Raw genomic sequence first — 26,410 nt, 5'->3', positions numbered from 1 at the left:
ATTTGAATTCAACATGTGCCACGTAATTTGAAACGGATTAAATACTTTAATAATTGATTGAAACCGTGGGAATCATCATTTTGACTTCCTCGTAGATCTTTCTGTTAGTAAAACGATTACTTTAATAAAATAAATAAAAGTTGAACTGACAACTTTTGTTTAATACACACATTATGAGAATTAACCGTCTCAGTAGGATCTTTGAATCCTTCCACGGATTATTCCTTTAATTTCTTTTTATTTAGTTTTAGGGTACGAACTCAAAATTTTTAGTATAATATGAAAGTATATTAATCCATTATATTTATATGTGATCGATAGATTGCAACTTATTTTTTTATTTAAAAAATAACAGAATTAATTAGACCTTGGTTATCTTTTGCTACATCATAAGTAGCTGCGAAGATAATTGGACCTTGTAATTTCCTTCTAGTTGTGGAGGAAATAACCAAACATATGTGTATGATTGTATTGTGTGAAGATCCCTTTCTTTTTTTGGATGCTTTAATTATTTTTTAAAGAGATTACCCTCTATATTTTTCTTAGTGCACTGATTAATACTTTTACAATAACACTTAAGTTAATCCATTTAATTAGATTGAAATTCCTTTTCAAGAATTTCAAATCTGGTATGTGTTTAGAAGTGAAAGGCCTCTCAACAAGCATCATATTTTGACTTAAAGCAAGAGGCATCTACTATGAGACTATGACCTTAGCTTTAATTGTTTTGGTTTCTTATTTGAAGTTCGTTATCCGTATTAGAATTCAATTAAATCTGGATTATATTAGTGTTGATCGTCGAAAACTCCCACATCGGAAGGTATATCACTCTTATAACAAAGATAATTTTATATTCGAGATCTCAGATTAAGAATTAAAAAATATTTATCACTCCATCATAATCTAAATTGATTTAGCTATACTCAATTCCATGAAAGTAGAAAAATAAGAGGCGATGTAAGTTTCATTTAGTTGATGAATAAGAAATAATACATATTGGAAGCTTAATTCTAGTTAGAAAAATCACCATTTATGTATTAATATGATTTAACTTTGCACTGATAAATAATCGTAAAGATAAGTCAGCACTCACAACAATTCTGTCCTTATTATGCATTAATTAGAAAAAAATAGACAATTAATGGAATTATACTGATCATATACCAATAGAAATTACTATGCCCAAATAGGTCAAATCAACTATATATATGAATCTCATTGAACTTGTTCCACTTTTAAATACATCTCATGTCAACATTACATTTATAACGATAAGAATTGTAAGTTGTGTTTTGAAGAGTTATTATCTATTGTTGACCATCTCAAATAAAGAAAATTATACCATCATGAAGTAAATCTTATCCTCACATGACAATTAGAAAAATAGGTTATTAATACAAAAAACCAAACCAAGTCTACGTATTAAAATCATCTCACAATTGACAAAATAAAAAAATCTTCATATATTGACAAACTTTATATATTGGATCTTAGTAGTGAACTTTATTTAAACCAAGTGTAGGTATTAAAAGGTAACTTTATTAGTTTGACTGCTTAGTTACTTTAATTTGCATAGTTTAAGCAATGGGTCTTCATTGAATAGCACTAACACAGACTAGTAGATACAAGAATTAAACAATTGATTCTTGTGTGCAAGTTGGTTTACTTAATTGGTTTAGATGAATTTAGATTGGGAGCGACTAATTTAAATTTGTGTCGGTAAGAGTTAGAAAAAAAGAAAACACTTTCTTCAAGAATTTTTAGTATTTTCATAATTCAAATTCGAGACTTTTTTTTTTTGCAAATAAGGTAATAGATTATACGGAAAAAGGCCTAAAATGCCCTTGAACTATTGAAAAAGATATAAAAATGTCTTTCGTTCATCTATTGGCCTAAAATACCATTTACATCCTCCTTTGGTCTAAAAATGACTTTTTCTTTAACGGAAAAGGGCATTTTAGGTTCAATAGGTGGATGAGAGTCATTTTTGTACTATTTCTAATAGTTCGAAGTCATTTTAGGTCATTTTAACAGAATTTTAATTAAATAATTTGAAGAAAAAAAAATTAAACACGTGGCAGTCATCTATTGGTTACAATTTAATTATTTAAAATTAATTATAAATCAAAATTTATTGAATAGGATTTTAATTACGGAAAAGGATCTAAAATGCCCTCGAACTATTGGAAATGACACAAAAATGCTTCATCATCCATCTATTGGGCCTAAAATGCCCTTTTTCGTTAAAGAAAAGGTCATTTTGATGTCCACGGTATTTTAGGTCCAATAGATGGATGAAGGACATTTTTGTACCATTTCTTATAGTTCGAGGACATTTTATGCCCTTTTCCGGAGATTATATTTTTGAACTATTTTTTTTTTAATCTTTTGTTTCGATATTTCATACATGCGACAGGAATTTAATTAATTTGAGTTCGTGTTGTATATGATCATATTGCTAAATGAAAAAGTTCTTTTTTATCAGAAAATTTTTCCATTCTCAAGTTAAAACTCAACAACAACAACAAATACAACAACAACAATCCAGTGAAATCCCACAACGTGGGGTCTGGGGAGGGTAAAGTGTACGCAAACCTGACTCCTACCAAGGTAGGACAGCTGTTTCCGAAAGACCATCGGCTCAGTAAAATCATAAAAAAAAGTCAGATAGGATAAAAAGTATAAAGCGTTATGGCAAAGCAAAATAACAAAAGCAACCCAGATAAAATAGAGCAAGTTAAAACTCATGGCAAGCGTTATGGCAAAGCAAGTTAAAACTCATGAAATTCTAATTTGTCGTTAGAATATCTTTAATTAGTCCAGGAGATCACTGCAGTAGCCAGTTTATTAGATTCTCCAGTCCTTCATATCCTTTTCTTTTTTATCACTTTCTCCGTTTCAATTTATTTTTCATATATTTTCTAGTTCATTTTTTTTAAAAAAAATGCCACACTTTTCTCTTTTGATATTTTTTTAACTTCAACATTTCACCTAACATATTTAATTAGTATACGTATCAATCATGCGGATAATAATGTAAAAATAAACAGTATGTACATGTGTAATCACAGATAATGTATTGAAAAGTTTTTGTTATTTTTTAAAAATTCGTCCAAAATAAAAAGAAATTAGATAAACAAATTGAATACAAAAGAAATAATAAATCTCTTAAAGTATGAGGTTGTTATAGAATATTTTAATTAGTCCAAGAGATCACTGCAGCATTTGAAAATCTATATTTAAGATATTGCTCTTGATTTTTTTTAATTATTTTTTTTGTTATACAAATAGGATAATATAGAGGACCGCGTTAAAAGATGATAGGGATAAGTCAGAGAGGACATTACAAGTGGTACGAAGCACGACATGATTCAAAAACTATATACACCTAGTGGCTGCTTAATGCCATTTATCGTTCTGATATACATTCTATTTCTTATTCAAATATATACGCATAAATGACTAATAAGTCTTAAATCTATGTTCATAAGTTTAGCTTTTAGTTAGAATTCCACGTAACAAGAAAGACTTTTTTTTTTGCATCACCTAAATAATTGAATAATTGAATTGGGTGACAACAATGTCAATGTCACACCGCAGGCCGTACACCCTAGATATATAATCACATATATATCCATTAGAGTAGATTTTTCTACAAGTACTGCACCTTCCTTTGGTCCATTCTAAAGTCATTCTCACCGACAATTAACTTTTTTTCTTTCTAATATACTTTAATTTCTTGTATAAGCTGTAATGTGCATATGGATCAAAATTTTGAGTAATTCAGTGTGAAGTAACATGATATGTTCTTCTTTTGAAAATAAGTGTTATTTTAGCAAAAATTAGTTCATTAAAAACTTGATATGTAGTTTACTAAATTATTCTTATTTAATAAATATTTTTTGAAAATTGAATACTATTAAGAAGACAAGTATAAAGATATAGTTGAAAAAAATATGCTAATTTTTGTCTTGAATTTCTAATGTAACACTTATTTTGAAATATATATTTTTTATTTATAAAATGACATTTAGTGTGGAACAGAAGGAGTATATATCTATCACTAATGAAAGTAAGTACACATTTAGTATAATTAAAGGTAGTACAAAGAGTGCATTATCGTTGATAAGTTTGTCGTAAACATTTGATACAGGTAGGTTTTTATTGTATATTCATAGTAATTCCCCTAAAAAATGTACTTATATATATCGACTTAAGTGAGGAGGAGCTAGAGGCAAAATTAAGGGTTCATCTTAATTCCCTTCTGTCGGAAATCATACTACTATATAGAATTTAGGTTTTTTGTTTTATGTATTTATTAAGATGATGAATTCTTTTAATGAAAATTTTGCATTCGTCGCCATTATTTGATATAGTAAATCTTTAAAAAAAATCTCGGATTAGACATTGTTACCACTCTCTATTAGTTATGTGAAACATTGTAATGGTCATAAGAGGATAAAAATTTGTCAAAAACTTGAAACTTAGGAGTATATATGTCACGATCCAAACACGGGTGTGATGACACTCATCTCTATCCATCGAGACAAGTCAGCCTAATACCCAACGAAAAGTAGATGCGGAAGAAAAAGAAATAAATTAAAATTTAACTTAATCGAAAACACATAAAACAAACTCAAAATCCCCCAAGATTGGTTGTCACGTGTACAAGCCACTAATACATTACCGAAGTACAAAAGAAAATACAGTCACAATGTCTTTGTCTCTAAAATAAGACTAAAACATAATAAGAGAGTAAGAGGTATCCGCTAGATGGATGTAACAGCTACCTCAACACTCGAAATGATAGCCTCGAATGTGGTAGAAAAAGTAGGAGATCAAGCAGGTCCAGGCTCACAACCTACACAAGTGTAAAACAAGGGGTGAGTATCAAACAACACGGTACTCAGTAAATGGATAACTAAAACTAAGCAAAGCTTAATAGATACAAGTACTCCTGTCATCCCAACCGAACCTCCTTAACTACAACCTGCATAAAACCAGCTCAATTCTACACAATAATAATAATACAGTCCACGAATACTCATCAGTAGTTTCATCAAGTGAATCATATCAAGTCAAGTTCAACATATACAGAGTAGTAAGTGGTAAACACGAATTCACAAATATCAACAAAGTGTGATGCAATGCAATAAGATGATGCATGTCTGTCCTATCGATACACATCCGCTGAATTACAGTCCCAAACCTATGGGGGACATTTATGTCCATGTTACCTGTCATGGAGCGTGTGGCCCGACCTTTTTATTTTATATCATTTTCAGTCTCAGCACAGTATGTTAGAACCAATGCAATCAATTCATGTTCATATGATTCACGATAATAACATGACAACAACAATAATTTTTCTTATCTCTCATCAACATAGTCATTAGATCACCATTTTATACCCCTCATCTTCATTTTTAAGACCAATCATACAGTCAATGACCCAGTCCAATTCTCATTACTCCCAGTGCACATAACAATGAAATACAAACATCTACAAGCTTAAACTGAGGTTTAGAAATTCACTTGCCTCAATTAAATTGAATAAACACTTTAAAACTTGAGCCTTTTGTAACGCTTCCGAATGATCAAAATCTGCTCAAATACATAATCTTCATAAGAATACGAATTCAATGACACTCATATTGCTATATTTATTTTCGAATAAAAAATTGGGTCAAAAAGTCATCCCGAGTCATTGAAGCCAAATCTGAAATTTTCTTTTCAATTATGTTCATTCGTGATAAAATAAACTCACATGTCAAATTTTAGTTAAAACGAATCGTTATTCGACCCCCAAATCAAGATTTAATGTGAAGAACCTATGGTCATATTTTCTTATTTCAGCGTTATTTCTCTATCAAAATTACCTTGATACTTTGGAATAAAAATTCCTATTTTTCTCCTCTTTTATTTTTCTTTTCCCCTTTCTTTTCTTTCTTCATCCGTGTTTTTTATTTCTGTTTCTGCATTCTGCGGCGTTGTTATTTGTTGCTCAAGTTTGATGGCTCCAATGCCATCAGACCCCTATCTTAATTTATTTGTTTTTCCTTTTCATTTTTTTTAAAAAAAACTTAATTTCTCATTTTTTTTTCCTTTTCTTTTCTTTTATTAGGTACTAAAGTAACAAACCCTAATAAATATAATAAAAGTGGTATTAAATAAGTTAATATTTTAGCCCATCAATTAAATTAATTATTTAAAATCATCAATCAACTAATTAACCGGAGTTATCGAATAGTCCAAAATTTCCAATTTAAATATACGGAAGAAGTCTTTTATGCAGGGAAAATGACTATTTTCCAAAATGATCTAACAGGTCATTACAATATAGGATTCCAAACCAAATGAAGATTTGCTTGTTTACATTATTTTTTAGAAAATAATATGAGCATTTTATTAACCTTATTAGGGATGCATTAATTATAATTATAATCAGAAAAGAATATGACGTTCTGTATAAAACATAAAAAGAAAATGTAAATTAGGTTTGTCATGTCAAAGTCTATTGGAAGACAAAAGAGGTTTAAACAATACTAGGAAAGAGTCAATAGACACAAAAATTTAGCTGGCAGTCGGCTAATACTCTAGAGATTAATACTTATAAAAATATTTTGGATACTTAAATTAAAAAAAAAAAAGAAGTTTCTGAAATCAAAACACATGCCAGCTTTAAACTGTACTTTAGTTAACTACTTAGTTTACTCACAACTAATTGGCTGTAAGAATATCTAAGACTGGGTCTCCATTTGGATTTGGTATGATTGTGTAAATATTATTTAGATTAATTTAAATTTTGTTCATTGATAAGTAGTACATTGATAAGTGTTTTATGCCATAAAGTTGACTAACAATAAGTAGTAACTTTTTGTACGTATTAAGTATAATATGGTAAATTTAAGCACCTAACAACAAGAATAACGTATTGAGTGTAATTTCATAAGTAGGATCTTGAAAGGATATATAAAATATATACAAATCTTATTTTTATCTTTATAGAGTAAAATATATTGTTTATGATAGACTCTTACCTCAAAGAAAGTGTAATCAAAACATAATTGAAAGAAAAATAATGATAATAAAATAGCAAGATAAGAATTGAGAAGTAAACAACTAGTAATAAAAATTAAAGAAGAGATACTACGAGAAGATGAGAAGAGGAGACCCCCCTTATCTCTCACACACAAAAATATTACGACATTTGGCAACCCACGACATTACTATCATAATCCTCGACTTCATGTCTAGAGCAAGTCCTTAGTAAGTTGAAGATGCGTGATGACATGTCTAATAACCTCATTCGGTTCGTCTTTGACTTACATCTACCTCATTTAAAATCTATTGTAGCAATCTCTCATACTTTTTAATTACTAATGCATTTATGTACCTCCTCTTTACATGTCTAAATTATCTCAGACACACTTTTCTCATTTTGTCTGCTGCAAATGACACTTCCACTTTGTCCTGTAAATTAAGCATCCAGTTAAAATCTAGCAATAGTAAGTTTTTATATTGTCAATGTGTTTTAACTTCTTCTTTTTTTTGTATAAATTATTGTATGTATAACATAAATGTAAGTTATAACTAGACATATAACATTGAAAAGAGAGAGGAGTAAAAGTCGATCAAAATACATGAATGTATAAAATTAAAAACCTCTTTCAAATACTTTTGAGAGAAAAGTATTATGAATTACACTTGTTTTGGGCTCATCACACTTTCTTGGAAGATACATTAATGGAATTTATAGATTAAAGTACTTCACTAAACACCATTAATTAACATACCTTAATATCAAAGTAATCGTTTTCAAATGGGAACAGAATTGCGGGAAAGCAAAGTATACAATTAATAACCCTAAACTTGAAATATACCCTTTTCAATTTTCTCTCTCTTTGGTATTCGAGAAGTCATCAGAAGTGTTAAGGAGAAACTTCATACAACCTCCTGCTCGATTTAGGTGACACTCGAGATTCAAATTATGTAAATTTTATTTTTTTTACACGAAAAATTATAACTTATTTCATTTTGTGAGTATATAACAATATTAATATATTTTGTATGTTCAGGAGTGAGCTCTGAGAAGGAACAACATCATCTAAGCCGTGAATCTTTTTTTTTTTTTCGAACGTTAATACGTGGACATAATCTTACCATACCATGAAGGAACTTATCATGTATGTGGGCCGAAGAGGGTAGAATGTACGAGACCTTACTATTACCTTTGAAATAGAGATGTTATTACTAATTGATTCACCCTTGGCTCAAAAAAAAATCCAAAGTATTAGAAAGAAAAATAATAAAAATAGTCATGATAAAATACTATAGACAACGTAACAAACGATCAATTATCCATCCAACCATGGCATAAATTAAATGAGAGAAAGTAACATTTGTTAATTGGAATTGAAAATAAGAAGCAGTATAATCTAAGAAGAGAAAATTTTTAACTCCTCCTGTACAATATAGAGCTCAAAGATACATACATCATTCAGGAAAAAAGTCTCCAGTAAAATGGGAAGTTTAATAAAACAAGAAATATATTGTAAATTTTATTAGAAGGAGAAAAATGAATTTTTAATCCTCCCTATTAATTTTGAAGATTTGGATCTTAAAACTTTCATCCTCTATTTTTTTCTAAACCCAGTTCTTCATCATCATCTTCTTCTTCGCCAAATTCTTTACAGTTGCAGCGATTTTATTTCATTTTCTCCACCATTGCTGACTTGTTTGTTCTGAAGTCAAAAACTTTTTGAATCCCCATCTTCAAGAATCGAATGAAAATGGAGGTTTTAACAGATCATAAGGAGCCCAAAGAGCATCTAACGGACATGGCCGATTAGCATCAAGCCGAGCCCAAGGTTTCCCTTTTCCACTCCAATGCAATAAACTTACAGGACCCGGATGTAAATCTCTACAGAGTCCACGAAAATTGTCTCCCCCAAGTCCATGTTGATTCCATCTGTGATCTACCGGAGCTATATTTCCGGCGAACACAAGTAAAAACGGCGGCAATGAACCCAATTCGTAAATTCTCATACGTTTCTGTAATTCCATCCATTCTTCGATCTTTCTTGTGTAATCCCCATTTCTCCATCGATCTAGATCGATTACCATCACCCCTGTGTTGAAATAACAAGCTTTCCGATCGGCAAATGTAAGAGATAGAGATGGGTTAGACCAGAAAGTTGGGGTAAAATAAGAAGTGAAATTCGCATTGCAGTATTCAGGGGCAGCAAGGATTTGGTTTTCCCCAAGTGGGGTTTCTGATAGTTTAGCAATATCATCAACCAAAACCAAATCGGAATCTAAATACACAACTTTCCGAACACATAAAGGTAAAATATTAGCTAAGTAGCTTCTCGCATAGTTCAAAGGGCAATCAAGAGCTGAACGGATAGAAGTTGAAATCAAACCAGAAACAGAGGAATCATCAAATCGATAAACTTCGAATTTGAGGTAAGGGAAAGAAGCTAAAATGGTGGAGCGTAGATGTGACGCGTCTGCGGAGGCTGAAGCAACGAAGTGAAAAATTATGTTTTGTGGGCAAGAAGAATGTTGTAAAATGGAGAGGATAGCAGCCATTGATCCACGGATATAAGCTGAATCAAGAGTCATTGCTGCATGAACAGCTTCATCGGAGCAAATTAAGTTGTGGGTATTTTCAATTGAAGCACATTCAGCTGAGTTGTAGAATTCAGGGGCTTCTCTGAACTGTTGCGGCGGTGCAGCGGCGGCATTGCTGATTCTGACGGCGGCAGTGGTGGTGGTGATGATGAAAAAAGAAATGAAAATAAAGGGTAAGAGGAGCTGTCTTTGTGGCTTCATGTGGGGGAGTGATTTAGTTTTGGTAATGAGAAGAGACTCATATTTATTTCATTGGGTTTTTAGGTGGGGTGGGGGTAGGGGGTGGGCGTTAGTTTGAATTTGAAGTATAGATATGATTTTGGACGTTTTGGTAAGTGAGTTAAATAAAATAGTACTCTCCCGTCACATATTAGCTGTTCACATTATTTAAAAAATAAATATTTTCTTCGTTACATATTACCTATCTATAGTATTAAAAAAAATAAGAATTACACAAATTTTATAGTGTTAAGAGTTAATTACATTTTATTTTTATTATTTTTTAAATTACAAAAATCCCTTAAATTTAGTGAAATCCGAATACATCCAAAACGTTCTGATACATCACATAAAATGATGTATCCATCTGATACATTGCGTAAAGTGATGTATCCTATCGATATATCGCGTAAAGTGACCGATACATCGCGTAAAGTGATGTATCCGACGTCCTGATACATCACGTAAAAGATGTATCCAACTGATATATTGTGTAAAGAGATGTATCTGAGAATAGGAGAGAGTTAGAAATTTTTGAATTTTTTTTAAATGATAAATTTTTTTAAAGTATATGATAAAATAAGTTGTGTATTTAAGTAATTTTTTTAAAAAAATGATTACTCTCCTTGTTATATATTCCCTATCCACATTATGAAATAAAATTTTAAAACAAATCCTTCATGGCATATGTAAGAGAAAAAATATACTTTAAATTATTTGTGATTTCTATAAGAATATGAGAAAAAAAATGTACTTACTAAATTAAAGAAAACTTACTCAAGAGAGAAGAAAAAGAAGTTGTGGGGGTGGGGTAGGGACAGAGACACGTAAAAGAATTTTTAGTGAGTAACTGCAAAAATACAAATGCGGTTATAAACTTATAATTTTCTTGACATCAAATACAACTTAGTATTAATATATGCTCGATTTGTTTTGTTTTACGATGATATTTAACTGATCATAGAGTTTAAAAAGAAAAAAAAGTGTCATGAGAAAGTGAAATAGTTTTATATGTCACGTTATGTTATATAAGTAAGGAAAATAAACAATATGGTAGGAAATTGAACCTCCATCGACAAAGTAAAAAATTATATGATTCAATTACTTTAACTATTAAGATTTTCCTTGGCACTTTTATTCAATTTGTAGTAAAGAGCATCACCACTAAAGCCTAGCAATTCAACGAACATTGAAAAATCTCCATATATAATCGCACATGAAATATACTAGTTCATAATATAGTTAAATTCTCTTTATGGATACACAAATATCTTATGAAGATGTAAAACATATTATGAAGTAATATAATACATGCAATTTATTGATTTTGGGTAGATATTGGATGTATTTAATCCTCTTTTTTTCAGTAATAAAGAAAAAGTCAAGGGGTGTTGATTGATTTCATACTAGACAAGACATATATAACGATCACATTTTGATTTACTAACCTTTTAGTCTTCTACCATATTTAAGCACTCCCCATTCTTCATAGAGCTTCAAGTGAATCTTCTAGAGGATATGAAGAGGGATTAGAAATTGTCAAATACTATTGCCAGCGTTCACTTTTATTTGTTTAATATTTTAAAATAAATTTTTATTTTAAACGTTAATTATTCATTCTCCAAATTATTTTTTAAGACTTAAACTATAGATTAATTAATATAGGTATTAATTATTATGATAAAACACTTAATTTGTTCCTAAATACTTGATAGATGAATAGATGAAGGAACATACTAATACTAGATAGTATTTAATGAATAGATGAAGGAACATACTAATACTAGATAGTATTTAATGAATAGATGAAGGAACATACTAATACATAGTACTAATTATGCCTTTGATTTTTCTAAAATGGCAAATGTTGTCTATCATTTATTCTTGATAAAGATGACAAATAGTATTTAGAAACGGGGAATATTAATTTTGGCATCTAATTGTGAGGTCACAAGAGTAGGGTTAAGGGCACCAAAAGTTAAATGAAGCTCATTAATTAGTAATACGTAGTTCCTCCATTCCATATTAAGTGAATTTGTAAGACAATACACACATATTTAAAAAAAAACATTCAAGGACATAATTTGAACCATATTTTTCACTATTGCTCTTTGTAAAATCATAAAGATAACTTTGCAAGTAGTGTGATTTATCTCCTAGAAAATATAAAATTTCAATAAATAAAAGGGCAAATATGGAAAAAGTTTCAAACATCTATCTTGAACTTTGAACAATTCAATTATTTTAAACAATAAAAAATCCCTAAAAAATTCACTTAATATGAAATGAAGGGACTACTATTAGTATGTTCCTTTCATCTATTCATTAAATACTCTCATCTATTCAATAATCAAGTTGTCACACATTATGGATTGTGTTAATTTGTACGTAAAAAATGAAGAAGCTAGCTACTGCCTACTAGTCACGATAGGTTCTTTTTACGTTTATAATTCTATGTTTAGCCTATGTGGGACACCAACAAATTAAACATGCTGCAAACCTAAAATTAAACAATAACTACACGTTATCCCAGATAAGTAGCAATAATATTAATTTTACATTAGATATAGAGTTTAAAATTAGTAACGTGAAATACTAATTCACACAAACAGAGTTAAATGTACATATGTTGTAGATCTAAAGCAAACAAATAAAAAGTTTCCCTATATTAGTTTAATTTACGTTTCAAACTTTAAATCAAATGGGTTCATACAAATAACTATGACTCTAATAATAATGAGTTTTGACCAAACCTTTGAAAAAGATCAGGGAGTTTTTTTTAAAAAATAAAATAAAAATAAAATGTAAGCACAAAAATCCGATCAAATGATGATTGGGAAGGTTCATTAACAAGAATTAAAAAGTCGCAACTTTAACATCAAGACCACAAATACAACTATTAGCGTTCTTATTACAGAGTTTTAAATTAAATATTGCAGGTAAATTATTCCACGATAATATTCTGAAGGTTTACTTATAAAATTTAAAATTCTATAATAATAATAACAGTAAATTTTTTTCAATTGCAAAAGTTGAAAAATGACCATAACACTACTTAATTATATGTTGACATGACACCATACAGTGAAAACAACCATGCTCCTATTTATAAATAATAATAGTAGCTTTTGAAAATCGACCAATTAATTTTTCAAAGTTACTGATAAGGACATTTCAACTACAATTTAAATTCTTCCAAATTCAGCATAAGCAACGTGCTTTGCTTTAAAACACATTAAACACAATGAAAATGAATTTTGGGCTAACCTTCAGCTTTTCAATTTTTTTTTTTACCTATGAGTTAAAAAATAAATATTTTTGACGTAAGAGTAATTGATGGAATATTAAAAAGTTTACGTATGTATGTAGATGAAAAGTCAAAAAAGGTCAGCAGGACTTGTTGTTGGATAATTGACAGCACGTGGTTCCAATATGCTGGAGCAGAGCTGGACCGTTCTAATTATAAACACAAGCTAAGTTATATTCTTTACAGTTTAATAGTGAATTTATAAATCTTACTAATAATATTTAATATATATGCTTATAAAATATCATGTTTGAACTATATATATACACACAATATTAAGTTTTATATACGCACACAGTTTAATTTTTTGATAGAGAACGTTAATTCAACTTACCTTTCAATCAATATAGTCACGTTATTGGATGAGTTTGAGGTCGAAAATGAAGAACTTTAACCTCTTATTATATGATTATCTGCAAAGTTTATAAGTGCCACAATATAGAATTTAAGCAAAAACAATTAAATTTATCCAGATTTATATATATCTTATATTGTAACTCCGATCCTATCTAACTGATACAAATTTTAAATTATCTATAAATGAATTTTGTATACCCCATAGCTAAAATTTTAAAATATCTCACAAGAAGATGCATATATATTTTCCATCGTTCATTCATTGAATTCTTTTGTCAGAATGATAGTAATATTATTCAACTTAGGGGTACTAGTATATTAAATGCAGTTACATATTATAAGTCATTACACCCACGTGGCTCAATAATAAAAGTAAATTATCTGAAGATGCTTAGAAGTTTCAAAATTAAAAGTACTTATAATATTACACCTAGTATGCATTCTATGCTCAAGCAACTTTGAAAAAATCAATATGGGTCCATGCATGTCAATGGTCTGATTTTTTTCATGTCGAATGAAAACTTAACCCCCCCCCCTTACTTTATTATATTTACTAGGTATGTATAAGAATCACATGTGTGCTTGAGTTAGCTGAGAAGAAAAAAATATACAAAATTATATTTTTACAAGACTCGACTCTCAACCTCAAACCTGGAATGGACTCCCAACTTCGACTCAATACTCGGGAAACGACTTATGACCTTGACCTATATAGCGCCAAAGACCCAATTTCAACTCGAGCTGAGGTCAGATCTCGGGTTGAAATCGAAAGTTGTATCCCGGGCTCTTTTAAAACATACTTTAGACATTTGACATTCGTAATCTACTAATACCAACTAATCAATTATTCAAATTTGCACATATTAAGTCCAACAAAAGAATTTCAACCAAATAAAATTCTGAAATCGCCTCAGTCTTCTTCATCAAACTAAAACAAAATTCATTTTTGGAGGTGTCTTAATCCTTTGTGTAAGTTACTATGTGCTGAAAATTAGTTGTGGCTTGAATTAATAGATTCATAACTAGTAACTATTTATAAACCAGTGAGTATTAGTTAAGTTATTGAAGAATCTGAGATTTTACCAATATTTGTGCGTTGACGTGACACCAATAACTACTTTTCTTTGAAGTCATTCTTAATTTTTGTACTTTGTTCCAATCGATCTACCCTTCAAAATTATTGGTACATATTCAAATTCTTTTTAATCACTAAAAAAAATTTAGTTTCACAATTGTTATTCCATACTCCATATTGAATATGTCATATCACCCCTCTCTAATGTGCCCTATCTTCATCCCCCGGGCCACTCCCCTTCTCGTATTATTTATCTAAATTATAGACAAATAATTTTAGGGTAATATAAACTCTTAAAATTAAACATTTTTAATAAGATTTCTTCATGCATCAATTTGACTACTTATTTACCCCAAGATTCAGTTGAACCGAATTAAACATGTCAAAATAAACTGAGTTTATAAATATGTCGATGTCATTAACCCCTTTCAAACTTGAGAGTAAGACGAGTCAAGGGATTGGTGGAGCACATGGTTTTAACTTCGTCTCCATGCCTTAATGTAGGTACGTAGAAAAAACGTAGCCATTTTGTGCATGTTCACATTCATAATTGACAGATCGATGCAATTACGTATGATAAGTTTCCCTTCCTCACTAGTCATTCAATTCCCCATTTCACAATTAATGATATGTATATAGTGTTCCATTCAGGGCATGTATACTATGAATGTAACTTATTAATTTCTTAAAGTCCCATGAGTGCACTTGATCACATGATTGATCATAATAACTAATCTAAAATCAGAGGTTGAATTCAAAATCGTAATTCTATGAATTCAAGATTTAGAGTTTAACCACCAAACCAATCATCTTGTTTGAGTTATGGGTTCGTAACTCAATTTTTTCAACAAGATTTTATACTGAAAATCCAGGTTAAGAGTAAAAGTTATAGGATCAATTGAATCTATAGTCAAATTAAACCATTGAATTCACATGTCTGCGGCTGCTTCGAAGTTACATGAATCAAAAATAATAAAAATAATAATTGTTTAGGATACACTTTTTACACTTTGAGTGTGTTCGGTACAACTGAAAATGCTTTTCATGAAAAATAAGTAAATTCCTAATTTATTTTTTTTGTATTCGATACCTAAGCAAAGAAAAATATTCTAAAATGATAATAGGACCAAAACAATTAAAATGAACTAAATAACTCTCATGTATTAAACAATTTTGTCTTACTAAAAGTAAACAACAACATATTATTTCAATTTCTACATTATATAATTCACACATTATTAATCTCTATATTACAAATTTAATTTCTACAATATTATTTATTTCTGCCTAATTATCTTTAAACCAAACGACACCAAACTGTTCAAGGACAGCAAAATATGTTTTTAAAAAAATTCAACTTGCTGTAATTTCGTAATCATTGTTGCAGAGTCTCCACTCTCTGACACTCTCTTTATGCTTTTTGGGGTCTTTTCAAAAAGTAGACTTAATAATAAAGGACTAGAAAAAAAAAACGCGTATACAAAAAGCGAATATGCAAACTTCATTAATTAATACAAAACACTTCATATAATATTTGGTTTATAATAGTCCGAACGCCTAAATATATGTTTTAACTTGTCGCGTTTTATTCGATACATATTTAAAATTTGTATATTTTTATACCTTCTTCGTTCTTTCAGTAGAAAGTACAAAACAGTTAAGCATATGATACAACACATAGAAGGCTAGAATGACACTATCACAATACATGATTGAAAATTGGGACACCAACAAACTGGATAATCCTTCAAAGTGCTGGAAATAATTGAAAGTAACAACTTTTTGGGTATGTGACATGAGCAACCCATGTGCATGAAAAGACAGTAATGGCCTCCTTTTGAAGTAGTGGCAATTGTCACTTATACAATTAAAGTTCCAATGAAAACAACCTTTGCCTAGGTATGTATGACTCTCAAATGATGAAATATATGGATCGGATAAGATATCTTGCAACTGAATTGGAGCTATCGAGTTATTTGTTACACATTTATATATTCTGGTGTTCTGATTATCTCGATCGACTGTTCCGCTTAATATGTGCTACATTATTTCCACCATCATCGTTACCAAGTTAACTCTAGTGAAAATTGTCACACTATAGAAGCTTAAGCAGAATGTGGACTATGACTTCAATACTTAGTTAGGACTTCTGTTTTATGACTAAGGGATTTGTTTGGAGTCATACCTTTGTGCCAATTGTGCAGCATTCGAAACTTGGGATGATGGGCTTTTTAAATTAACTTTGGACCAGCAATATAGTCTTCAAATCTGTTTATGGAGTCAAAATTTTGGGCCAATTGCAACCTTCAAATTTGTCTGGACCCAAACTTTTGAGTCCACTGCAACCTTCTTTCGTTTAAATACTGAACTTAATTAACTCACTAGATGTTAGATTCGAATTTGTGTACCGAAAACACTATCCTCAATAGTCCCCTATTCCTATTGCTTCTTCAAACGATGAAGATTGTCCGTCATTAATTAATCTTAGGAATAAACAAGAATATGTACTAACAATAATAAGGGCAAATGATATAAGAGGGAATTAAATTATGCACACCTTTTTAACTATGGAACTATCACTTTCAATTGTTTCAACATTGTTAAAATCTAAGTATTAAGGTAAAACTCATAAGTATCTGATTTATATAACTCAGTTATGTTAAGATTAGGGTGTCGTGGTCTTCAAAACCCGGGTCATTGATGTAAATACCATCCCTTTTTAAGTGCAAACTCAAAACCAAAAATTTATGAATTTTAGATTATAATATATTTATTTTTTGTTTTCTGGATCCTAGATAATTTATTTGTACACATTAGATGAGATTGATAGAATATATGAGTCTACTACAAGGATCAAGTCCCTTGATAGAATAACAATCGCAGAGAAGTAAATAACGTGAAGTAAAATCAACACAAGATTTTATGTGGAAATCTTCTTGCTCAAGAAAGAAAAAACCACGACCTATTTCACTGGATTTCACCAAACAACTCCACTAATCAAAGAGTCAAAGTTCAGATTACAAGCTCTTTCAATCTAGGATTTTGAATTCTCAATCCCTTCCACCTCAATGTAACACTCCTGCTACATACATATTCAAAGCAATAACTCCATTGTCCACTAAATAAACAAACCATAGTCCAACTTAGACTTTAAGACACCTCCATAGCTAACTTTAGCTATATCAAGAAAATTTCAAAGAAAACTTAAGTTGATCTTATTCCTTTATAGATTTGGAATAGATCTACAGTTATGAACACTGAAATAAAAACTCTAAAAACAACTAAGAACGATGATAACTCTATCAGGTCCCTGTTGTTCTTTGAAAAGGTATTTTCTAGAGAAAAGACATTTGCTGTGTTTTTGAGAATCTGATGCAAAAAATGAATTGTGTTATTGAAGAGAAAACATATATATATGCTTGACACAATTCCCGAAGCAATGCTATTGGTTGAAAGCCTGCCACCCTGAAAAAACGACGCGCACTAGCGCACTTACGATCTGCATTTTTGGCAGGGTGTACAGTGTACTTTATGTCGGTTGTCCTTTTTTCATCATCATAACTCTCACAGGGGATCAGGTCCCTTACCAGTTTCCATTGTTTGTTAAATCATCAAAACTTTATAATAACTAAGATTGTTAACATAAATAAAAAGTTTGAGCCAAAATTATGTTATTGATTAATTGCTAAATTCATAACTATAATCTTGTAGGTAATAAAAAGAGTATTTGAACCAGAAAGACCTTCTAAAGAAAGAAAAAAGAAAAGAATACAAGTTAGATTACTGAACTAGTATTTGCAAAATTTTATCTTGTATGTAATCAAGAGCGTAGCTACCTTTCTGTTTACGATTAGCACATCCCTATCTTGTATTCATTTTTAAAAAATCTACTTAATATATGTAAATAAATTATAAAAAATCTAGAATTTAAAATCCTAGCACTGCTTATTTAATTTTCACAACATTAATGTAATTGTGAACATGGAAATTTTTTATCGAAGTGAACATGTTGACAATTATTATACGTTATTGTACAACCATATTTTATCAATCATAATCTTAAATATATATATACGCACGATTTTACCATGCCGCCGCCTGCCAATGATTACTTGTACGTACCTGGCATTACATTTTCTTCCTTGTTCAAAATTACTTGTATCTAATGATTTGCTATTTCCAAAAGAAATTGATGGAAAAAACTTTTTCTTAAAAATAAATTATCAAATTTATAGATTACTGACTAGTGGCCACGAGCCCATTAGAAAAATCTATCGTTTATTTAGAAGAAAATAAAATAAACAAAGAATTTTTTCAATTTGACTTGAGAGGCGAGACAAGCATTAAGATTGGATGGAGTACTCCTCCCATTTTGAAAGGTCAAAGTCAAATGCATCAAAAGCCAAAATAGAATAGATGAAAGTCATAGAATAAATACTCTTTCTGCTCTATGTCGATCTCATCTTATTATAATTCCATTTGAAAATTCTACTTTCTCATTAATTTATTGATTTGGTAGGAGTAGTAACTTATTAAATACTAGATTAATGAGGTATAGCCCATAGTTTATAATGAACCAAAATTTTCACATTAATTCAAAAATATAAACATGAATTCAGCAGCAACGACAATACAAAGAATCAATTATTTGCTATCAGAACAACCATCAATTACATCATTCCAATGGAGTCCAATTATGTGGGGTTCAACATGGTCATTTCTCATTTTATCTATCTCCGCTTATATCATCACCTCCGTCACCCTCCACCTCCTCCTCCTCCTCCTAATACGGCGGCGCCGCCCCATCCTTCTCGGTCCCATCCCCGCCCTCCATAGCCTCTCTATGTCGTTAATCTCCGCCACTATTTTCCTCGGAATGTTATCCTCCGCTGTTGCGGAAATCCGCGACACGCAGTGGATATGGCGGCGTTCGAAAACGCCGCTCCAATGGCTCCTTTGTTTCCCGATAGGCACGCGCCCTTCAGGGCGCGTGTTCTTCTGGTCATATGCATTTTACCTATCCCGTTTCCTTCACGTTTTACGCACATTCTCCACCATTCTACGACGTCGTAATCTGTCGTTTTTTCAACTTTTTAATCACTCGATACTCATTTGTATGTCGTTTTTATGGCTTGAATTTTCACAGTCTTTTCAAGTTATAGCGATTTTACTTATGACTTTAGTTTTCGCTTTGGTTTACGGTTACCGTTTTTGGACAGAAATCGGGCTCCGGAGAGCCCGATTTCCGTTCGTGATGAACTGTCATTTGGTTTTTTTGGGCTGTAATTTGGTATGTCATGTTGGAGTTCTTTTGTTGCATTTTTATAAAGGTGGATGTAATGGAATGGGAGCTTGGTTTTTTAATTCAGTGCTTAATATGTTTGTGCTTTTAGTGTTTTTGAGATCATATGTAAAGACGTATTATTTGATTAGAGAAAATTATTTTAGTGTTGCTGCTGAATCGATTTCTGAAGTTGAAGATTTTGTAACTTCACCAACAAGTAATAAGGATCTGTGAGTATGAAGGAAATGTTACGGATGTAATGCTACAGATGAAAAGGGAGCACTTTTTCGAATGGGTTTTATGCCAATCTAAATAAATTGGACTTCCCCGAATATCGATCGCAGGATGGAAAATAAGAAAACTCATTCTTTTATTTTGTTTTGATCTCTTTTGTGTGTCCACTTTTAACGCGCTGCCAAGCTGTGTACAATTAAAAGATATTTTATTTATATCAATTTTGTTAACTTTTTTTTAATATTGCGCTTCTCATTTCTATAGATTTTGTGGTAAAATAATATGGCAATAAATTTGCGTAGTGATTTTGAGAATGTTTTTACAGTATGCCCGAATAATGAACTTAATGATAACAAAATTGACACGTTTTCTTTTTAATGTGAACACATTTTAGGATGTTTTGGCACATCAATTAATCTATTCCGTTGAATTCTTCTTAATTAATTACCATAGCTGCCGACGTGACACTGTAGAATATAATGACAACTCATGGAATTAGGGTTATTTTCTTTTTATACTTCTTTTTATTTGTCATATTTGTATTTAACATGATGATTGACTTGTCTATTTTGCCACTATTCTTATTGATTGATTAGTATTAAATCTTAAAAAGTGATTTGAGAAATAAATAATTAATGATAAAGATAAAACATGAAACGAAATAATTATTTTTTCTTGATATGTTAAAAATGACAATTAAAATAAAAATTTATTTTTGAAATAATTGACAAATAAAAATGAACAAGAAAGTAGTTCTTAAAAAAACTATTTACATGTTAAATTTTTTTTTACACATAAAATATCTGGAAAAAATATTTTTTTTATTTAATTTGTATGTGAACATAACACGGATCGATTTGTCGTAGGGAAGTTGAAAGCAAGTTTGACGTATAATATATATTTGAAGAAGCTTCTACGGAAGAAAGAATTAAAGCAAATTACTTTGACTATATATTTTGAGCAGAAGCTTCCACGACCCAATTAAAATTCAATACAACACCTAATTACACAAATATTTTTATTATATTTATTAATTCTCTCTATAATTTGAAATAATTATATTTTATATCACTAATTAATAATTTCATACCAAACTTTAAGTCAGATACATGTTTTCGCTACCACATACACCAAAATAGAGAGAGAGGCGAGTGAGATTGGTTTGTGTATCCCAAATACATGTGAATTGCATTAGATACATATATTTAGATGTAAGTGTAATTTGTATGTATCTAAGATTCCAGATACGCGAGCATAATAGGAGAGTGGCGACTGACGAGCGAGATTTGTTTATGTATTTCCAGATGCATGTGAATCTATTTGGATAAAGTGTATCTAAAACAAAACTACACATAATTTTGACACCATGTATCTTGAGATAAATGTATCTGGATGTATTTGAACACACCAAAATATAAAAGGATAAGTAATATTGTAAACTAACATGTATCTAAATAATTAACTCTTAAACTAGTGAAATTTCTCAAAGTTAGTATCCCTTGCCCTACACAGTTTATGGAACCCCATGCTCATATTTTTCTTAGGTTCATTCACTATTTCATATGGAATCAATTATATATCCACTAAAGTTTAAATTTTGTAACTACTTAAACAACATCTTCCTTTATGTTCTACAATTTTATAAAACATTACTTGTTATTTATTTTATTTTCACCATTCTCTTTTAAATTTCCATTCATAACAACTTGATATTCCTATAATTGTTGCAATCATGAATGTCATCATTGTTCTTCCTTCAGATATTTTAACCAATCTGAAAAATTGACATTAAACAAGAAATAATTTCTGGAATTATATTAGATAGAGTGAATATTAAGGAAAACATTTCCCTTGCTACCAAACACACCCTTCCTACCAAATAAATTATTTTTTAAAATGATAAATTAAATATGTTTAAAGGGGAATAATCCAGTTAGGTTGTGGTTTATAATTTGAGAATAATTCGGATCTTGGCAACCACCATCCCCACTGTTTGGTGGTCTTTCCACCTCTCTTTCTTCTTCAAAATCGCAACTTTATGCTGAATAAGTCTTCTCTTACTGTTTTATTGCTTTCCCCTCAACACTTATCCTTTCATTCCACCCTCTCCATTTTAGGTATGCAGTTTTATCTTTATTCTTTTCTTCATATATATGTGCAAAGTTCTCTTCTTTTTTTTTTATTTAATGTCACTTTACTGAAAATTCTGTGATGATGTTATACCAACAACAATATACCCTCTGGAATCTCACGAGTGGGGTTTCCAGAGGGCAGACTATATGCAAATTATACCCCTAATCTTGGGATTAGTAGAGATGCTAAAAAATTGTGAGATAAGGTGTCCTATTGTCAAAAAGAAAAGAATTTTCATGTGTTTGGCTCTGGAAAAGGAGTAGGGGGGGGGGGGGATGTTAAGATATCTATAGGAGTAATAATTAAGTAAATAAAAGTGTGCTAATGGAAATTTATACTTTTGTTGTCCCCTAGAAAATGGATTTATGTTGGAATCATTGTTAGAGATTTTTGGATGTTAATGGAAGGAAACAAATTAATTGAGTCTATAAAGGGAAATTACATTGTTTTTGAAGAAATAGTGAAGTTGTCTCTGTATGATCTATAGGTGAGGGTTCGAGAAATGAAAACAACAACTAACCATTGCATTAGGGTACCCCTCCGTGATGTGGTCTTTGATTGGTTAATGGTTTTCTAAATCACACCCCTTGGGACGCGGTCCTTCCTCGATTTTTTTTGAATCTGTCCTCTGCAACAGCATTAAACAGTATGTCTTGCTAAGTGTCATGTGCCATTTGGTTTGCTAACTAATTACTCATGTTGTGTTGTGATTGTTGACAAAAGAAGTGTTGTGTATGTGTATTGCTGTCTAAGATAGGAATGATTCCTTGCCATAATAACATTACATGTACTCTACAAATGCGTACAGTTCTGCTTTTAAACTAAACAGAGATGTTACAAATGTATAAAGGGCTAATAAAGAGTTGTGAATGTTACCAGCCTTAATTGCTTTTACAAAATCAACAGAAAATGTGTGCTTATATGTGGTCTAGTATTTCCTATTAGGGATTTGTATGAAAGCAGAATGTAAACAACTTTTGGGCTTATATGAATGCAGAATGTGTATTAATTCTTTATTTTAGTATGTTGGATGTGACTTGGCACACTAATTTCCTAGGAATCATCTCAGAGACAAACTGTACTCAAAAAGTCATCAATGTAAGTTAGAAATTTTGGCTCAAGTTATTCCATTTTTTCCTTGTTGTCACACCTTTGATATAATCAATGATCTCCCAAATCTATTCTCTACTTGGAAACATTTCACTACACGCAACATACTCTACTATTGGAAAATTCTTTCTGAATTTGAATATTACCATTTCCTATGATCCTAATAATTAGCAAAGACCATTCCATCAGACTCTTGGTGGCCTAGCCACTTTCTGAAACTTTGGCAATCACCTATTTCATCATATTTCCACCGACTCTTCAAGCGTGAAAGATATTATTAATCTGTTCTAATACGCTTCTGCTGTCTTATTGCAGATATCAACTCCAAGAATTCTAGTCCTCCATTGACGTGGGGCCTCACCCAATGCACCCCCTTTCTTAGGCATTGAGAGTGCATGTTCGACGTGACTTTAGCCTGTGCAGGTCTTCAGTAGTATGACATAGTCGCCTTGAGTACCGAACCAAAGCAGGATGGAATTTCAAGAGACCCCTGCTTCTGCTAAGAAATCAAAACATTTTCCTCTGACTCCTTTTAGAATTATAAGGGGTGTGATATGTTTATCGGTTCTTCTTTCAACTGCATTTGTTTTCTTGATCTATTTCGTGCCTGTGGCAGCTTTACTCTTGCGCTTCTTCAGCACGCTTTACAGTAGGAAAGTTGTTGCGGTTCTGTTTGGTCTTTGGCTTGGATTGTGGCCATTCCTATTTGAAAAAGTAAATGAAACCAATGTGGTATTTTCTGGAGATCATGTTCCGCCAAGAGAACGTGTATTGCTGATCGCCAACCACAGAACAGAGGTCGATTGGATGTATGTGTGGAATCTTGCATTGAGGAAAGGATGCTTGGGCCACATCAAGTATCTACTTAAGAAAAGTTTGATGAAATTGCCAGTCTTTGGCTGGGGATTCTATGTGTTAGAATTCATTCCACTGGAGAGAGACTGGGTAGTCGATGAACCGGTGATAAAACAAGCGCTTTCGACTTTTACCAATCCTCAGGATCCATTGTGGCTAACTGTTTTCCCTGAAGGAACAGATTACAGGCAGGTTTATCTTATGCATTTCTTTTGTTATTTTGGCCTTTGGGTCTTGTATTCTTGTCTGTTTCTCCCAATGGAACTCAACTATTGAATTTTCACTCGCGATACTTTTGACTTCTTTCTGAAATTGTAATTTTTCTTTACGTTCAGTGACGAGAAGTGCAAAACAAGCCAAGAGTTTGCCAGCCGGAATGGATTACCTGTTCTAAATAATGTGCTGCTACCTAAGACAAAAGGCTTTTATGCCTGCTTGGAAATATTAAGGAGCTCTTTGGATGCAGGTTCTATCTTTTTACCATGTCTAATAGAAACTTGTTTTTGTTCCACTTTTGTTGCCCCTCTCACATTTAAGCGGGAAATTATTTACTTTAATGTGACAAAACTAGTTTTTTTGTGTGTTACTCGGGACTCTTCAAAAATGTCATCGGATGCGTGTCGGATCCTTCAATAGTAGTGCATTTTTGGATGATCCGACACAGGTGCGGCAACATTTTTGAAGAGTCCGAGCAACTTAGGGTTTTTTGATTTTACTGTTATAGTGCATTAGTACTTTGTGAGAATTCAACACAGATAAATTATTTTAGCATGACAAAAATTGTTGGTAACCTATCTTGGTTCACTAAACTTTACACACTGATAGGAAAAAACCTGTTTTATTGACAACAACTATGCCTCAGTCCAAGCAAGTTGAGGTCGGCCATATGAATCCAACTTAGATAGAATAGGTAGGATTCATATAGCTGATCCCAACTTGTTTAGGACTAAGGCCTAGTTGGTGTTGGCAATAAAGTTTGTAACTTTACTATTATAGCTGTAACAAAAACTTATTTTATGACTTATTTATCTATTCTTGATCTTCATAAGGTCCGCCTTTTCTCCTTTTCATTCACACAATCATATACTATCCTTGCAGTTTATGATGTAACCATTGCATACAAAAATCAGTGCCCAACATTTTTGGACAATGCATTTGGTGTTGATCCTTCTGAAGTACACATTCATGTTCGACGCATTCCTCTTGAGAAAATCCCAGCATCTGAAAAAGAAGTTTCTAAATGGTTGATGGAGACATTTGACTTGAAAGATCAATTACTATTTGATTTCATTGCTAATGGCCATTTCCCAAATGAAGGAACAGAAGAAGAACTATCAACAGCAAAATGCTTGGCTAATCTAGTAATAGTAATGGCTATTACTGTTATGTTTATATTCTTTACATTTTATTCATCTGTATGGGGAAAAATTTATGTACTTTTCTCTTGTATATACATTGCTTCAGCTGCTTACTTTAATTTTAGACCATATCCCATTTTTGGTTCTGTAAATGAAAAACTGAATAAAATTCTTAGAATGAAAAGTCATTAGAAAGGTACCATCTGAACTTAGTAGTAGTGATGTAAATATTTCCTTTCTTCTCTTTTTCTTTTCCTTTGTTGGATAATACAATGTTTTTGATTCTCCAAAATTTGCACCGTAGAATAATTGTTTGTTATTATAGCTTTCATTTCTCTTTTATGTTCTCTACGTGTCTGGGGATCCCAACTAATTCAGATTCATGTCACTTAAGCCCAATAAAGGGGGAGGTGCTTTTTTATTAGTTTTTTTTCCTTTCTTTTTAAGGATTTGAACTCGAAACTTTTAAGTAACAATTCTCGTATATGTGATTAAGTTTGTTCATTCTATATCCTCTTTTCTTCTTCTTGCTATTATACTTCGAGTTACAGTTTTATGTATTTTCAAATGTATCACTTAGCTATTATCTCAATAAGATCATTTAGTAATCCAACTATAGGTAATTGTTTCTTCTAACAGGTAATTGATTGTTTGAAAATACAAGTAACATGTTCGATTAAATTACTTTGTTTTTTCAAGGTTAAATTACACATATAATATATGTAATAACAATTTTGGGTCTTCCACTCACGTAACTTAAATCTTTTTAATACCTTGTCGATATCATTCTGGTAGAGTTTAAACTTGTGTTCACTAATAGTATCTCATAAAAAATTTAGGGT

At 31.0% G+C, this 26,410-nt stretch overlaps 3 protein-coding genes across 4 annotated transcripts; 2 read left to right on the top strand and 1 right to left on the bottom strand.

The window, feature by feature from the left end:
* Positions 1–8,396: 8,396 nt before the first annotated feature.
* On the bottom strand, positions 8,397–9,870 carry LOC129904475 (probable galacturonosyltransferase-like 1). The gene has a single exon (XM_055980043.1). The coding sequence runs from the start codon at positions 9,835–9,837 to the stop codon at positions 8,776–8,778; it is 1,062 nt and encodes a 353-aa protein (XP_055836018.1). The 5' UTR covers positions 9,838–9,870; the 3' UTR covers positions 8,397–8,775.
* A 9,269-nt stretch (positions 9,871–19,139) lies between these two features.
* On the top strand, positions 19,140–20,351 carry LOC129903378 (elongation of fatty acids protein 3-like). Its single transcript, XM_055978913.1, has one exon. The coding sequence runs from the start codon at positions 19,204–19,206 to the stop codon at positions 20,110–20,112; it is 909 nt and encodes a 302-aa protein (XP_055834888.1). The 5' UTR covers positions 19,140–19,203; the 3' UTR covers positions 20,113–20,351.
* Positions 20,352–22,025: 1,674 nt separating this feature from the next.
* LOC129904340 (probable 1-acyl-sn-glycerol-3-phosphate acyltransferase 4) lies at positions 22,026–25,764 on the top strand. Of its 2 annotated transcripts, none has more exons than XM_055979900.1 (4): positions 22,026–22,229; positions 23,671–24,398; positions 24,546–24,676; positions 25,309–25,764. In XM_055979900.1, exons 2-4 carry the CDS (start codon positions 23,827–23,829, stop codon positions 25,758–25,760), a joined length of 1,155 nt encoding a protein of 384 aa, XP_055835875.1. In that variant the 5' UTR covers positions 22,026–22,229; positions 23,671–23,826; the 3' UTR covers positions 25,761–25,764. The 2 variants fall into 2 exon arrangements, with proteins under 2 accessions (XP_055835875.1, XP_055835876.1); XM_055979901.1 differs by lacking the exon at positions 22,026–22,229 and adding an exon at positions 22,545–23,343.
* Positions 25,765–26,410: the final 646 nt, after the last annotated feature.

Source organism: Solanum dulcamara, chromosome 9 (assembly GCF_947179165.1).
Source record: "Solanum dulcamara chromosome 9, daSolDulc1.2, whole genome shotgun sequence".
In the NCBI taxonomy this organism is placed as follows: Eukaryota; Viridiplantae; Streptophyta; class Magnoliopsida; order Solanales; family Solanaceae; genus Solanum; species Solanum dulcamara.
This window is presented reverse-complemented; position numbering and strand designations above follow the sequence as displayed.